This window comes from Calypte anna, chromosome 3 (assembly GCF_003957555.1).
Source record: "Calypte anna isolate BGI_N300 chromosome 3, bCalAnn1_v1.p, whole genome shotgun sequence".
Taxonomy (NCBI): domain Eukaryota; kingdom Metazoa; phylum Chordata; class Aves; order Apodiformes; family Trochilidae; genus Calypte; species Calypte anna.
In genome coordinates this window covers 51,364,174-51,379,770 of record NC_044246.1, presented here as the reverse complement: position 1 = coordinate 51,379,770, position 15,597 = coordinate 51,364,174, and the positions used below count along the sequence as shown (strand labels likewise).

At 42.8% G+C, this 15,597-nt stretch overlaps 2 protein-coding genes across 5 annotated transcripts in view; one reads left to right on the top strand and one right to left on the bottom strand.

Moving 5' to 3' along the window:
* FBXO11 (F-box protein 11) overlaps positions 1 to 1,338 on the top strand; it is a 79,569-nt gene extending 78,231 nt beyond the window's left edge. For both annotated transcript variants that reach the window (XM_030446672.1, XM_030446673.1), the window contains exon 23: positions 7 to 1,338. In XM_030446672.1, coding sequence (XP_030302532.1) covers positions 7 to 136 — 130 coding nt within the window. In that variant the 3' untranslated portion in view covers positions 137 to 1,338. The remainder of the gene's footprint in view (positions 1 to 6) is intronic.
* Positions 1,305 to 15,070, bottom strand: MSH6 (mutS homolog 6). 3 transcript variants are annotated; one of them, XM_030446669.1, is made up of 10 exons: positions 14,714 to 15,070; positions 13,236 to 13,438; positions 11,879 to 12,051; positions 7,843 to 10,387; positions 5,854 to 6,119; positions 5,142 to 5,259; positions 2,988 to 3,077; positions 2,342 to 2,496; positions 1,945 to 2,144; positions 1,305 to 1,474 (listed from the first exon to the last, which is right to left on the bottom strand). In XM_030446669.1, exons 1-10 carry the CDS (start codon positions 14,977 to 14,979, stop codon positions 1,393 to 1,395), a joined length of 4,098 nt encoding a protein of 1,365 aa, XP_030302529.1. In that variant the 5' UTR covers positions 14,980 to 15,070; the 3' UTR covers positions 1,305 to 1,392. The 3 variants fall into 3 exon arrangements, with proteins under 3 accessions (XP_030302529.1, XP_030302530.1, XP_030302531.1); XM_030446670.1 differs by having other exon boundaries at positions 1,393 to 1,474; positions 7,843 to 10,384; positions 14,714 to 15,015; XM_030446671.1 differs by having other exon boundaries at positions 1,393 to 1,474; positions 14,768 to 15,015.
* Positions 15,071 to 15,597: the final 527 nt, after the last annotated feature.

The window sequence follows — 15,597 nt, the reverse complement described above, 5'->3', positions numbered from 1 at the left end:
TCCTAGGTTTTTCTGTGACTGTGGTGCTGGAACACTGTCTAATCCCTGTACACTTGCTGGAGAACCTACACATGATACAGATACACTATATGACTCTGCTCCACCTATAGAATCTAATACATTGCAGCACAACTGAATTCCTTTCAGAAAGAAAGTCCTGCCATTCTGATATCATAACTGTTAAAACTTTTTTTTTGGAGGAAGTTATACTTGCCCATTTCTGCAGAAAGAGACTGTATTAAAGTGGATGTGTGAGGTGTTGACACTATGGAGCTCAACCTACCAAAAAAGAAAGTGGCAATATGTTGACTCAGGATAACAGAACTGGGCGTTTTAGCATTACTGTGTAAACAAAAGACTTTGAAGGGACAGAAGTGAAGAAAAATAAGCTGCAATTTTGTACAGATACCAACTTCTGAAAGCTGGTGTTTTTACAAGTAGCATTGAAACGCAGTCCAATTTGCAGTAGTACTATTCTGTAGACAAGCAGCATTCTTTGTTGCTGCCTTTATGGACATGGGTACCAATTGCTTTTGTAACATGGTAAAAAATGTGAGCTAGCACTTCTGCATTTCTTTTGATTTTTTAACATTTATTCAGATTGAGAAATATGATTTTAATGCTTTAATCTCATGTAGTTTGTTTCTAATTTCAAGCAAAAAAAATCTTATTGTACTTGAATGTGTCCTGTTTTGTTAGCACACCTAGACTTGCTGTACCTGTACTCATGTCCCAGTATGTACGTTCTTTCTATGAAAGAGAAAACACTAATCTTAAATTATATCCAGCAATTTTTCTGGTGTCCTCTGAAGTTAGAATAATCTCCTTTCCTGCCCCAGCAAGTCTGTACTCAAACCACCCTAACAAAAAAAGTGAGTGTTTTAATGAGACTTCCTAGACTATAATGCACTATAAAACAAAGTACCCATGTAACTAAGTTTTGTGAATGAAATTATACTATGTTTTAAAGTACACAGTAGAAAGTCTCCTCAAAACAGTCTTGTACTTTACTCTGTTCATAGTTTTTTTTGAACAGTCCGGACATTACTTACATAATCTGCTGGAAATCACAGCAATTTCCTGCTCTAATGAAGCTGAGACAAGTATATATACAGCCCTATACAGTTTCATAGCTTTTTTCCATTTATGTGTATTGGTGACAGTGGGTAATCAACAGCCTGAAAGTGTATGCATGTACCATAACATCTAGACTTAATATATTGTGGAGTACTCAATAACCATTATGTAGAGAGTAGGTATGAATTAAAGGGTTTAATTTCCTAGGAAAGACAATGGAAAAATGGTCATTTTTAAAAAATAAAGTTTATTAGATCATAATGTTGTCTGATACAACCTTTTTGAGAAACCGCCAGTACAAAACCACTTGTGTTCTTAAAGTTGACTGATCATAGTGGTAAGTTTCTGAACAGCATTTGCATCACTTGTTGCACCATCCACCACCAGGCACAGATACCTGAGGAGAACAATGACGTCAGCTTTATGGAACGAACACACAGAGGACAGAGCCTAACACACCAACTTGTGTGTTACCTGTACAGCTCTACAAGACATAGATGCCATTTCATTTCTGGTGTATGGGCTGCCAGGGGCCCTCGGTGCCTGATGCAGAGGCAGCCACTGGGGATTCCAGCATCACTACAGCACCCCACCAGCAGCCAGCCCAGCACCTCTGCAAATTAAAGGCCTTAGCCCTAGAGACCAACCAGCACAGTGACCCAAGGCTTAAAATACCACATTAGTCATATCTGCCACCTTGTAGTCAGACTTTACTAATTCCTCACCCCCTGTGAAATATATTTGGTATTAAAACTATTAAAATAGTTTTATCTTCCCCCTCTGCTTGGAGACTATGAGCAAAAGCCACTCTAAATGTTAACAAGATGCCCGCTAAGCAACGTGCAGGTTAAAAATGGGAAGCCTTACCTAAATGCTCTCAGGGAAATGGTCATCTTTTCAAACTCTTTTGCTTTTCTGTGCCCCTTCTGAATAACCTCCTCCGGGATATCAGCAAGTCTTGCTGCATTGAAGCCATAGCTCTTTGGACATGCTCCTTCAATGAACTTATAAAGGAAGGTGATTGTTTCCTGGCTTGGATCTTCACTCTCATTTTCAACCATACAAGCCTAGAGACAGAAAGTTACCCCTCGGTGTATGGAAGTTACAGAGTAATAAATCCAGGAAACATCACATCTTAAGGCACCTCTGAGACTTTGGGCCCAAGAGTTCAGAAAAACACGCACAGCATGAGGTCTGCCTGTCCTATAAAAGAAATCCTATATACACCAGTGCCCACAATAGGTGCGTTACAGCTGACACATACCATGTGCCCAAGCCTCACAGCTGCGTTGTGTGAATAATCCTCCACCAGTGAGTGGTAGTGAGTGGAGAACAGTGTCCGACACTGGATTTTCTCTGCAAGTTCTTTCACAACTGCACTGGCTATAGCTGTTCCATCAAAGGTAGCTGTCCCTCTGCCTAGAGAGGAAAGGGAAAAGCAAAGACAAATGTAATGCATTGTTTGTGTCAATAAATGGTGTTTTGCTCTCACTCCTTGCTGTGAGAAAGGCTGATAAACAGCAGCAAGAGCCACCAGCATCAGGGTGAAGTAACCCCAGTATTTCCACTCCAACAATCACACACTCTTCAGCACTGAAGAGAGCACAAATGTCTTTTGCTGGAGTCTTGCTCCTGGCTTGGTCAAGGTTTGCTGCAAATAATTACCCACAGGAAAGCAGGAAAATGCAACTAAAAATAGACAGGGGGGCATAGGATGCTGTATTAGCTCCCAGGGCACCTAAAAGCTTACACAGTTTAAAGGTATTTCTGTAGATACAGTCCACTGCACACTAGCGACATTAAGATAGTTACCCCTGTGTACTTGTTTGCCATTTAGACAGCCCAACAGCTAATTTTCAATCTTGGATTTAATTTCCATCTATTACATCTATTACAAAATAACTAATTACCTAGTTCATCCACAAGAACAAGGGAGTGCTTTGTTGCATGCTGGAGAATGCTGGATGTCTCACTCAATTCAACAAAGAAGGTACTTTCACCTTTAAAGGAAACAAAAGCCATGAAGTATTATTATTCAAAGATAAGAAAAGCACAACTAAAACCGGATTAAATCTGCACTTGAGCCTCAGTCAAGCCAAAATGAATCTTGACAGAAAACTAACTTTTTTTCAGCATGAAAACAGCAGGATTCCAATGTGCCAGGAAAGGCAGGTTTTGGTTCTTTATGAGTACAGACGTGGGCACAAATACAATTAATTCAGAAAATAAGTTTTAGGCCACCTTATCTGTCTGCTTTTAACACCACTGGTCATGTGTACCCACTGGACAAGAGGGCACAAAAGACACAAGAGGGGGAGAATCTTCTGCCCCTTCTCGCTCTCAAATGCACATGGCAAGCTTAAAACATGTGGCTTTTCAGTGTGAAAAAGCAAGCAGAGAAACTACAGACTTACTGGCTTCGTTGTTGATGTCACAAGGCAATGAGTTATTCAGATAATTAAGCCAGCAGTAGTATGTACTTGAGTGAAATAAAAAGAAATAAACTGCTGCTAAGGATTGAACATCTCACAGGATTCCAGCAACCCAGATAATAACAAGGCTTGAGTTTTAGACCCTAAATCATTTTTTAGCAGATTACAAGCACCAGTACATAAACAATTATCCAGACCCATGCACACAATAAATCCACCTGTATATGAAGTCCAGATTTACTAGGTCTTTATAAGGTTCATCACAAATAATCACATGCTACAGCAATTAATGTTATTCCAGGGCAGGCAGGTATTCCTGTACTCACACTGCATGAGCACTGCTATTCTCTAAGTTTTTCAACATGGATTATTAAGTTGTGTCTAGCAATCTGGGTTTTCTGCATCTGTTTAAAGAAGTGTTCAGCACTGAATATTTTTAACAATGTTTCAAAATAACCATTTATTCACTTTAGAAAATAAATCCCTACAATTACATAGGCAATTTTAGTATTACATTACTTAAAATTTACTTCATGAATGCCCCATTGACATCCAAATCAAATGACTGCTGTGGTACAACCTGCCTTGTGCTTAAGTTTTTACACAGTGTGGAAACTAATGCCTCAAGAACAAATTTCAAAGAAGTGCTCAGCCTCGTAGTGCAAAATGTTAAAGGATTTCTGCACCTATTTGGAAGAGAAAAAAATCTCTCTCTGTTCATAGAAAAAAAGTTGAAAATGCTGCATTTTTTTCTTGACCATCACTCTAGCAAGAAGGGCAGTTTTTATTTCTACCATAAATGCTAAGGTAATATACTTCAAAAATATATGGGCAAATAAAGACTTAAAATACTATGGCTACTAAGAAAACCCTGAATTTGGGAAACTGTAGATATTTTTTTAGATAAGAGCTCAGTGATTCATTTCCAAAGTCCTTCTGTGCAACAAGTTCAGTATCCGCTGACCCACAGTTTTCAGAAGATACATCTCAGAAAATACACACCCAGTGATGCTACTTTTATTCCCACAAAAAATACTTTGTTTTTCTAGTCCTGCCACACTATGCTTACCACCAAAGCCAGACTTTCCCATTCCACTCTGTGTCATCCTCCACCTCTGTCTTCCTCTCCAAGGAAGAAACAAAATACTCCCAACAGTTGTTAAAAACTCCTTCCAAGAAGGGAGCCTGTCTCTCATGATCATCTGAAGAAATTAATTTCAGGCATAATGCAGGTATTCTGTACAAAAAACAACTCCAACCTGAACATCACTCTCCAATTCTAGAACACTTAGAAAAAGACACCTGTGTAAGTAGAATACAGTCAACCATAAAAGACCCCAGAAGATATTCCTCAGGCTTGCATCCAGCTGGAAGGCAGGCTTTTAATATTAAAAATCATTAAAAAGTGGCCCAACTGTCTGTCCAAATTAATGGAGGACAAGCATATCAAACAAATCAAGCATAACTACATAATCCTGTTTCTACTCTGAACAATTGAGAGACACCAAATTAGTTGCCCAGCTCTCCCTGTGAAATCCACAGACTGTCCCTCTCCAACTTGCCATATAAAGCAAGAAAAGCAAGAAAAGAAAGGTCAAAAGCCCTTTGGGCATCTGGATTTCAGAAACTCACCTGACATAATTCTGTCTGAGGCTCCAAGCCTCGTAAATACTCTGTCAATTGGTGTAAGCCTGCAGACTTCAGCAGGTACGTAGCAACCCAGTTGAGCCATTATAACCAGGAGACCAGCCTGCAGAACAAAGATTAAAATATTTAAATTTTTCCTATGGGCTTGGAATCTTGGTTCCATACAGGGAACGAAGGTATTAAACTGTATTTCCCCTAAAACAAACACCAGACCACACAGGGCTTCCCTTCCTACTGTTTTAACAACTCCAGGCTGCAGTATTCATCTCAAGTAGGTCTCAACTGTTCTGAAAACCTTCAAAACACAAAGTATCACAGCAAGCAGGTTTTTAAAGCAAATGCCCTATTGTTTTCCCAGTTGCCCCTGATCTGTTTGCACCTTGTTCAACCTGCAAAAGCATCTTTGCATCTTTTGCAAGAGGATGTCATGCTGAAAACAATAAAAGATACTCTCACTTTTTCCCAACCATCACTCATAAGAGAAGTAAAACTTACTCTAAAGTAAGTAGAAAATCTGCTATCTAAACATGGGCATGTTCTGTCAGATTTTATTTGCCTTTACAGTCTAATTGCTGTCCTGGAGCAATTACACCCTGAAGACCCATGCTGGGACATCCTTTGATGTTTAGTTATGTCATTCCTTTATGCAAAAAAGAGGTACTATGGAACATTCAGTCCTAGGCAGATAGTCAATCACCTGTCTCATCAGTGTAGATTTGCCACCCATATTTGGGCCAGTTACTAACACACAGGAAGCTTCACTACTGCAGTTTTTGTTTTTGCTGCCTATCATGATGTCATTAGGAATAAAATCATCCCCAAAGAGAGTTTTTGTAATGCACGGGTGGCGTGAATGCTGAAGTTCTAGGAAGGGAGGAGCACTATCCACAGGCAGTACAACTGCAGGTCGGCACAGGGGTCCATCACCATCTTGACTGTAGTTAGCAAGGGACATCAAGACATCTAAAAGATACAGAGAAATTCCAGTAAGTCACACTTTCATCTTTCCTTACTCATTCCCTGGAATGTATTTACTAACTGGAAAGCATTTTTGGAAACAATTTTCCATTTTTATTCAATTTTCTTGTTATAGAAATAACCCAAAAAGTACTCCAGAAGAACAAGGAAAAGGTGGATATACTCACAATGTCACTCCTCTATCCTTCCAGATTTCTACTGACATCAGATGAAAAATCCTCTCTAGTTTTAAATTATGTCATTTCACTTTAAAAGCTATTTTTAAACTTACATGCATAAAATACTGCTTTCTTCTATTGATGTTTGGGATAAGTAAAGACGAAATCAACATCTGTGACAGTAAATTACTTTGTTAATAATGATAAATACTGCTAATTGCCAGTGTAAGTATCAAAATTCTGTTGAAAGCAGCATGAAACCCAATTAGCATAGCTCTCAGGTCCTAAAAACTGATTACTTACAGAAGTGAGACCATGTTATATGATTTTAGAGACTTTATTACAGCTGCACGTAAAAAGCTCATCCCTCCCCCTGGATTTTCAGTTCTTACCCTGGCTAATGTGCCTGCTTCCCATCTCTCTCAGCCCACTCAGAATTCTTTCCTAGACAATGCTCCCTGTCTGCCAGTCCCTGCCCCTTTTCTGCTGCAGTGGCATTCAGACAATGCTTTCATTTTACCTTGCAGCAAAGACATCTCAGAGTGCCTCCTGCTAGCAGGTAATTCACAGTACAAGAGTATGCAAGTCACAATAGCAAGGAGACTATTCTACCTGGAAAGTTATGGAAGATTTGGGGAAGCCTTTTTAGAGAGAAGAATGTTCCTACAAGACTATCTTCTTCAAAGCACTGACAGTGACCAGTTTTATGTATTTTTCAAGGCCACTGATAAAACAGTCTGCTCAGATGTAAAAGAGATGACTAGCACATTAAATTTTTATACCTCCATCTGCATCACTGCCTTAATTTACTAAGAAGCTACAAATCCATACAGACAAATGCCAGACCCAGTGGGAGACCCACCAGGCTACACTGAACTGTGAGAAATACTCGGCTGCACACCTACAGCCACTCACCAGAAATTAAGAGAGAGCTTGCAAACATCAAGACCCAGCAACCTGCCTCTTCTGCCATTTACTGTCAGAAGGGAAACAGTCCATCACTGTTTGTTATCAGTTCTTTTACCACAATCACTTTTAAAAATATAAATTAGAAGCTGGAAACAAGCCTTTTTTGCTTTTATATGAGGAGAGGCTGAGGGAGCTGGGGGTGTTCAGCCTGAAGAAGAGGCGGCTCAGAGGAGACCTCATCACTCTCTACAACTCCCTGAAAGGAGGGTGTAGCTAGGGGGGGGGTTGGGCTCTTTTCCCAGATGACTTTCAACAAGACAAGAGGGCATGGTCTTAAGTTGTGCCAGGGGAGGTTTAGGTTGGATATTAGAAAGAATTTCTTTACGGAGAGGGTGATCAAGCATTGGAATGGGCTGCCCAGGGAAGTAGTGGATTCTCCGTCCCTGGAGATATTTAAAAAGAGACTGGATGTGGCACTCAGTGCCATGGTCTGGCAACCGCAACGGTGGTTCAAGGGTTGGACTCGATGATCTCTGAGGTCCCTTCCAACCCAGCCAATTCTATGATTCTATGATCCAGATTTCATCATTTATTATAATGTATTACTTGTAATCTATGTCAAAATGAAAGAAGCTTCTTACCTAACACAGCAATGCATTCCACAGCTGTCCTCCAGGCTTTGCTATTTTTATCAAAGTTGTAAAACAAACGCCTCATGCAGTCTTTTAGTGCTGCATCTCTGCGCTCTTCAGCATTCACCAGTGCAGCCAGCATCTTCTCAATCTCCTTGGTCCAGTAGCGCTTGTATCCCTTCCTGCTCGACTTCAGCTGGTATTCTGCAGGCAAATTACGTGATATTGCACTTTCTGGTATTTCCATTTGGTACCGGTTTTTGCCTACCCCCCAGTACAGCAAGGATCTGAATCCAAGCAGTTTGCGTTGCTTATCCAGGTAGCTTTGAAGATCTTCCTCAACAGCTTTAATATCCTGTAGTGCTTTATCGTAATCGGGGTCAAATCCCACCTTTGGAGTAATCACTCCTGTCTTTCGAGCCTGGTTATGATCAAAAGCAGTATTCCACCTTTTCAGCTCTGCACTCAAGTCTGGGAAGTGGCCACCCAGATTTTTGCCTTTGCGAGTGGCTATCTGCTTAAGGACTTTGGATTTGAATTCACTGGCAATTTCTTCCATTGTAGCAACAATTTCATTCATTACTTTAAACCCCTCCAGTGCAGACAAAAAGTCAGCAATTTTTTTTTTGCTGTATTTGACTTCTTCATAAAAGATGGCCCTGCTGTCAGGATGGTTCTGACTTTTAAGTGGTGATCCAATACTGTGAATTTTGCTGAGCAACCTTTCAAGGTCAGGAAGTTTCTTCAGGTGCTCACAAACTTCAGTCATTTTATGTGGAACTGCCATAAGGTCCTCAACAGCATCTAAACGATCATTGATGGATTTAGGGTTACAAAGTGGGGCACACAGCCACTGTTTCAGAAGCCGCTTCCCAAATGGCGTACAACAAGAATCAATCCTTTCCAGCAGAGTACCTTCTGTGGTTCCGTTGGTTCTGTTCTGCAGCACTTCCAAGTTCATCAGGGTGACTCCATCCAGCACCATCCGCTGGTCAGTTTTGGCAAAGAAACTATATAAGCTCACGTTTTTTGCAGTACTAATATCCACAGGCACATACTCCTCAAAGTTTGCCAGTGATAATAGCTCCTGATCAATCAGACACTTTTTGAGATAAAAGACACATCCCCCAAGAGCTGACAAAGCTAATTCACTGTTTTCACCAGGAGTTAATCCCAGTGAGTCACTCTCTGAAGTCAGAGATTTGATAACAGAGGGCAGAAAACACCCTTCAGAGTTCTGTTTCTCCTTGAAGTATCCCTCTTCAAGAAGGACTTTCAGCGTTTTAGATGCATTCCAGAACTGGGAACCAGAGATCAGCCCTTCCTGAATGCAAGAAACAAGTGAGCCCTTCAGTATCTTCTGTGTATCCACAGACAGGTTCCCCTTCTCATACAGCACCTGCACAGGAGTGTAATGTGCTACTAAAGTCCTAAACCTTGAACAGTGCCGGTCATCTGAGAACTGGCCTACATAAAACTTGCCCACCGATGTGTCAACAAAGCAGACCCCATAGACACGCTGTCCAGAGGAGGCATCTTTCTCCTTGACACACAGAAGGTATTGGTTATGGTTCTCAGAAGGATCACAATCCAGAATGCTGTAAGTCTGAGTGCCTTTGGTAATGATTCTGCATATTTCTCGGCGTACAACCCTGTCAAATTTTGTTGGGTGGGCCATTGCCTTGCAGCGGGCTTCCATCATTTCAGGAGTTTCTGTTTGTTCAACACGGGCAACCTTGTAGCCCTTCTGCACTAGAACATCAGAGAATCTGCCAAATGCAGTTTCTGGAAAACCTGAATGAGCCCAAGTACCTTTCATGAAGATCAGGCCCAATTCATTTACACCAGTGACTGCATCCATATGATACAACTCGTAGAATTTTCCAACTTTGTAGAAAATCACAGCATCAAAGTTTTGACTTTTCAGCTGCCACCACCTCCTCATTCCTGGCGTACACTTGTTGAGATAGTCCTCAGGTACATAGAGAGTACATGGGTCATAATCAGGGTCACCCTGCCGTCTCCTGTGTACATCTTTTTTTTTCCCTTCCTGCAGCCAGTCAAGCTTTTCATGTTCCCAAACTGCAAATTCACCGCTGCCTCCACTGCAAGGATTTGCTTGAGATTCAAAAGTTTCAGGTGCTGCGAACAAAGTCAGCTTAGACTTGGCTTCTGAAGAAAGAGTTACTGGTCTTTTGGGCTTGTCAGAACATTCCTTTTCAGAGCTCCTCCTTTTAGCAGGCTTGCTTGTCTCTCTTCTCTTTCGTTTAGAAGGGACTTTCACGGGACTTTCTGCAACACTCTCTGTGTCTGTCTCTGTGTCAGCAGATTCATTTTCATCCACCCCACTACTAGCTTCCTCACTGCTTGCTGCTTCTTTCACATCAGGCTTGAACTCTGTGTCAGAACCATCATGATCACTGTCAGAATCCAACACTCTTCTTCGTTTCACTTTTACGGCACTTTCACGGCTCGTTGCTCGCTTATTATTCTTCTTCATATCCTCCTCACTGTTGTAGTCATCACTGTCACCCGATGAACTTTCACTCGTCTGCTGAAAAATTAATTATTTAACCTTTAAAAAATTCTGAGTACAAAAAGCAAAGTATTGCTGCTGCAAATAGACACAGAAAAATGTGCAATAATGCAGTAGCAATAACACTTTTAGCAAGAGACAGAAGAGCCACAGCCAATTCAGTTTACCTCAATTAAATTAAGTCACAGAATTAATTTTTTTCTGTGTAAGAAACTGACACCAGCCGGTGCCATAATTACCCCTCTTTATATTCTTTACAGCATCATTCATGATTTTAAAAAGTGAGACTGATGTACAAAACATAATCTGGACAAAAAGCATAAGGCATATGAAATGCAGCAAAGGAAAATGCCTCCATAAGCTAACTGTGCTGAAATTTTTTCCTACTTACGTATGTCAGAAACATAATTGTGTTTTGCAGCCTTTCTGTGCTATATGAGTTTTGCCCATAAATTTCTTATTTGAGTTATTATCTATTTCTACCTACAAACAGGATAGCAGAGTCTACTCATTTATAGTAACATTCCAGAAGATTGTGCATGTGTAGGAGAAAGAAAAGAAACTATTTGCCTTTTCAGCTTGAAACTTGAAGAACTCCATCACTGGAGCTGGAGAAAAAAAGCAGTGGAAAGACTGTAATGAGTACAAAGCACCAATGCCCACACTGTTGCCACAAACATAACACAGTGCTTGGACTGGCAGCTGTCCCTTGGGTCAACATCACCCTGGATAAAGAGTAGATGCGCCATGCTGACAGAGGAGGTAAGGAAAACCACTATCCCATTCACAGATTCCTCATGCCTATCCAAAATAATTTATTCCAGTGCATGTGGTGGTAACTGAAATAATATTTGAATCATTCACGATACATCATGAATACAACAAAATAAAAATCTATTTTTAATTACCTCACTAAGAGACTGGTTTTAAAAGTACAAGGATTTTTGTTTCAGTGCTACTCTGTAAGATGAGGACAGGCTTCAAAAACCCAACTGAAAGCCTTAGGACAAACACTCTGAAAGTTAGACATTTCTACATTATGAGAAATAAAAACTTCCAATTTAGAACTTAGGGGAACATGTATTATGAATATCAGATACAGAAGATCAAAAGACGCACCAGAAATGCAGCACTAACCTTATGAGTGACAAAGTAGGCAATCTGGGCTAACAAAGGAGTGATCAGTGAAGAGGGATTATATACTTTGTAGAGAAGTTAACTAAGTTTTGAGGTCAGGCCTTACCATACAGAACACTAAAGAGATACTAGATCTGTCTTTCCAACTAGAAAAGGTAAGACAGCAGCATATGACCTGACAACACAGAGGCAGTACAAAAAAAGAAACAAGGACACATGTGCACGCATGAATAAAAGCAGATAAGCTGTAATCACTGCACCAGGGAACCGCAGGATATTTCCTGCTTAGCTTCAGGAGGCAATTTCTAAATTCTAGCATTGTATCTGAAAATGACAGCAATTAAAAAAATAAAAATTAAAAACAAAATCTACCTCCATTTCCTCCTCTTCCTCCTCAGTGTCTGACGGGTCCCTGCACACTGCCAGTTCAAGCCGCTTGGTTTTATCTTTACTCATGGCATCATCTGCGAGCATCATCGCTCTTTTAATTTCAGGCTTTGTACTGTAAAACATACCTCCCTTCAGCATCCCCTCATCTGCTGAACCTGTAAAACCATTAATAATTTTGTCAAAAATTGAAGCTGGCCCCATTTTTAGCCAGTCCTTTAGTTTATGCTTATTTTAGATGTATTCAGACAAGAACATAGTTATCTAACAACCTGTGCTGTTAGAGGTAATGTTTTTTTTCTTTTTTCTTTCATTTGGTAAACAGCTCCATTCTCCTTACCTGCATTTGCTTCTAAATGCAACTGCAAGCTGTTAAACTACATTTGATTCTTTAAGAATACCTTCAGGGAAGTTACACATAAACCACGAGCTAATTCATTTGTGTTAAACTATGCCAATGCTTATGGTAATAACGTTACCTTTTTAATTTAAAACTAAACGTACTGCACTTAAGCCATACTTAAGTATAAATAAGGTAAAAAAAGACTACATGACTACATGAGATGAAACTTTGATTTATAAAGAAGTTTAAATTCAGTTGTTACACTGAAAACATCACCTTTATTAATAATGTGAGAAATTTATTATGTAAAATGTTGCTTTAATTCTTTCTTACATTTGATTTTCACTAGTTACCTATGTCACTTATTCAAAAATGACAAAAAGCAACTCTGCTCTGTAACTATGAGCACTACCCTAACAAACACTGAATTCTTAAGTTACATACTTTATTAACAAAACTGAGCTACACTGCTTAAAAGAAATAACACCACAGTAGAATTAATTTTAGTTACCTAACAAACATTCTGCTACTAGTCTTCTGATTCTGGACAAACTGTGGTCCCTAAGTACCTCTTTAAAAACAGAGTTTAACATTCCTTATTAGGACTTGTGCACTGTCCTAAACTGAAATAGTGGATTTATCTTTTTGGTCTCTTTTATATTGATGAGGAAAAAAAACATAAGCAAGCTTTCAGTTTGCATTCTAATCTAACAAATAAGAAGGCTTAGCATTTTATGTTCAAAGAATTGTACATAAATACAAGTGTATTTATGTACAAAAGTGTATCTGTACACAAACGTACAGATATAAATATATCTGTAACCCTCAAAAACCTGTTTTCTGTCACTTACAAAGCACAGAACATGCTTTTCCACTCAATATTAATCTCTGTTTTGCTGCTCTTTCTCCATGAAGAATACCATATCCTATACTCCATGCCTACTTTCCCAAAACAAGTGGCATATTTCCATTTCAAAAAGCTTTATTTCCATTTCTTACCTTTATATGGCCTCACATATTTAATACTGACCCAGCCCCTTGTAGGGCTATCATCAAAAAACTGTACATGGACACGAGTGGATTTTCCTTTTCCTCTGACAATTGTTTTTTCAGTCGGATGGTTGTATATGAGGCATGGCCACCAAGGATAACCTTCCATCTTGGCCCAAACCACGTCACCAGGTGAATATTCACAGGAGACACTGCAAAGACAACAGATGTGTAACTTATGGAGCATAAACATCTAGAACAGCTCTCTTCATAAACATAACAGCGCTCTACTTCTGAGCAGCTTGATCACTGAAGGTATTAGAAGGCTGCACTAGGTGGTGCAACCTGAATTATACAGTTCATCTCTATCACTACTTCTCTTAAAATGGGTCTTCTGATTTACTCTTCCAGGTGCTACCTAATCCCCACACTGACAGTCACAAAAGACTGTTTGAGGTTGGGAGTGACCTCTGGATGTCACCTTGTCCAACCTCTCTGCCCAAGCAGTGCCAGTGATCCATGTGTAAATGGACTCTGAATGGATTTTGTTAAGGTTGGGAAGAGTTAACTGGGTCCAACCAAGCACTAACTAAAAGAGAAAGATCGCAGGAAGGGTTCATATTACAGTCATTCAACCTAAGACAAGTTTTCCTGTAGAGACTGATTCTCAACACAGCACCTAAAGGAAATAAGTAAGATTCAAAACACCCTCCAGCTACGAAAAATGAATTAATAAATAAAAAGCCTGTCTCCACTGCAAACCACTTGATACAGCCTTAATTTGCTCTCTGCTTCTCTCCCGAGATTTTAACCCAGACACTACCGGACTCCACCCCTTGACGTTCCCGTGGGCTGCAACCAAGCGATCGGCGACACTTGCTCAGTTGATGACTGAGACACCAACCCCATAATAAACCACAGAGAGAACACGTGGGATATCCAAGCCAGAAAAACTGAAGATGGGTCCCTTCCCGCTGCAGCTCTCGGCGCTCCCTCACCAGGATCCCCCTCCCGCCGCCCCGTACCCCGGCACAGGGGAAGCCGGCGGCAACGCACGCCGCGGTCAGGAGCGCCTGCCCGGCCCCAAGGTGCTTAACCCCTGGGCCAGTAATTCAGACTGACAGAGAGACAGACAGACAGAGAGACAGACAGAGAGACAGACGACAGCCGCACCTCCGGCGAGCACTGCCCGAGCGGAGCAGCCACCGCCGGCAGCCGCCGCGGCCTGAGGCGCGGGGCACTCTTCACCACCACCCTCTGCCCTCCCCACCCCGGGCCGGGAAGGCCCCGGCAGGCCCAGGCGGCGGCGGGCAGTCACCGTCTGCCGGAGTCGAGGACAGACACAGGTCCCGAGGGCTGCTCCAACCATGACGGCAGCCACCGCTCCCGCAAGAGGTCCCCGCGGCGCTGCCGCCCCCTCTTCCCTCCCGCCCCATCCCCTCACGCAGGCCGCGCTCCCGCCGTTTCCCCTCCCCCGCGCCGGGTACCCGGGAGCCTTGGCGGCCGCGCCGTCCTCCCCCTCCCTGCGCTGGGACGCCGATCTGCCCGCTGTCCCGTTGCTAGCTGCACCGGCGGGGCGGCTGAGGGCCTGGCGGCCATTCTGTTCGCCCGAAGTGCGGCGGCGAGTCGCCACAGCGGCCTGCGGAGGAGAGGGAGAGGGAGAAGGGGCGGGGGCGGGGGCGGGTGCAGCCGCCCGAGGAGACTCCGAAGCGGCCTTGGGGAAGAAGCGGAGCAGAGTGCTCTGCCGAGACATGGCCACGGCGGGAACCGGGACCGGCAGCCAGAGCGCCAAGCGCGGCACAAGCCCGCCCCGCTAGCGCCCGGCCCCGCCCCGCCTGCTCCGCGGCCTCCGCTGGCGGGAAGCGCTGAGGGGGCGTTGCGGGGCTGTCTCCCGCCCAGATCCGCTCCACCACCCAGCCAGGCCCCCGGCCTCCGGAGGTGCTCATCCAATCGCGTCTGCCTTGGACTTCCCGCTTCCCGCCACCCCGCTTCCCGCCTCTCGCCTCCCCGCTTCCCGCCACTGGCTGAGGGCTTGGGTCGCCTCAGGGTCGCCTCTGCTGCCTTCCGTCGGGCTGTGCCGTGGTGGGGCGGTCTGTCCCTCTCCGAGCTCTGTAGCTCACGGCAAGGTCTGACCTAAGCAACTGCTGTTCCTTGTCTGGAGTGCGGCCACAGTGATTGTTACAGTAAATGTTGAGGTGGAGCCGTCCCACAAGGACCTCAGGGAAGGGGGAGCTGGAGCGCCCGCGTTGGAGAACTTCCCACCTCTGCCGCAGCTCTCTGGGAAGAGGAGAAGCTTGGAGGAGCTGCTGGCCCTGCTGCCAGGTTGCAAGGTGGTACCTTTCAGCCAGCTTTACTGGGCAGATCCACAGTA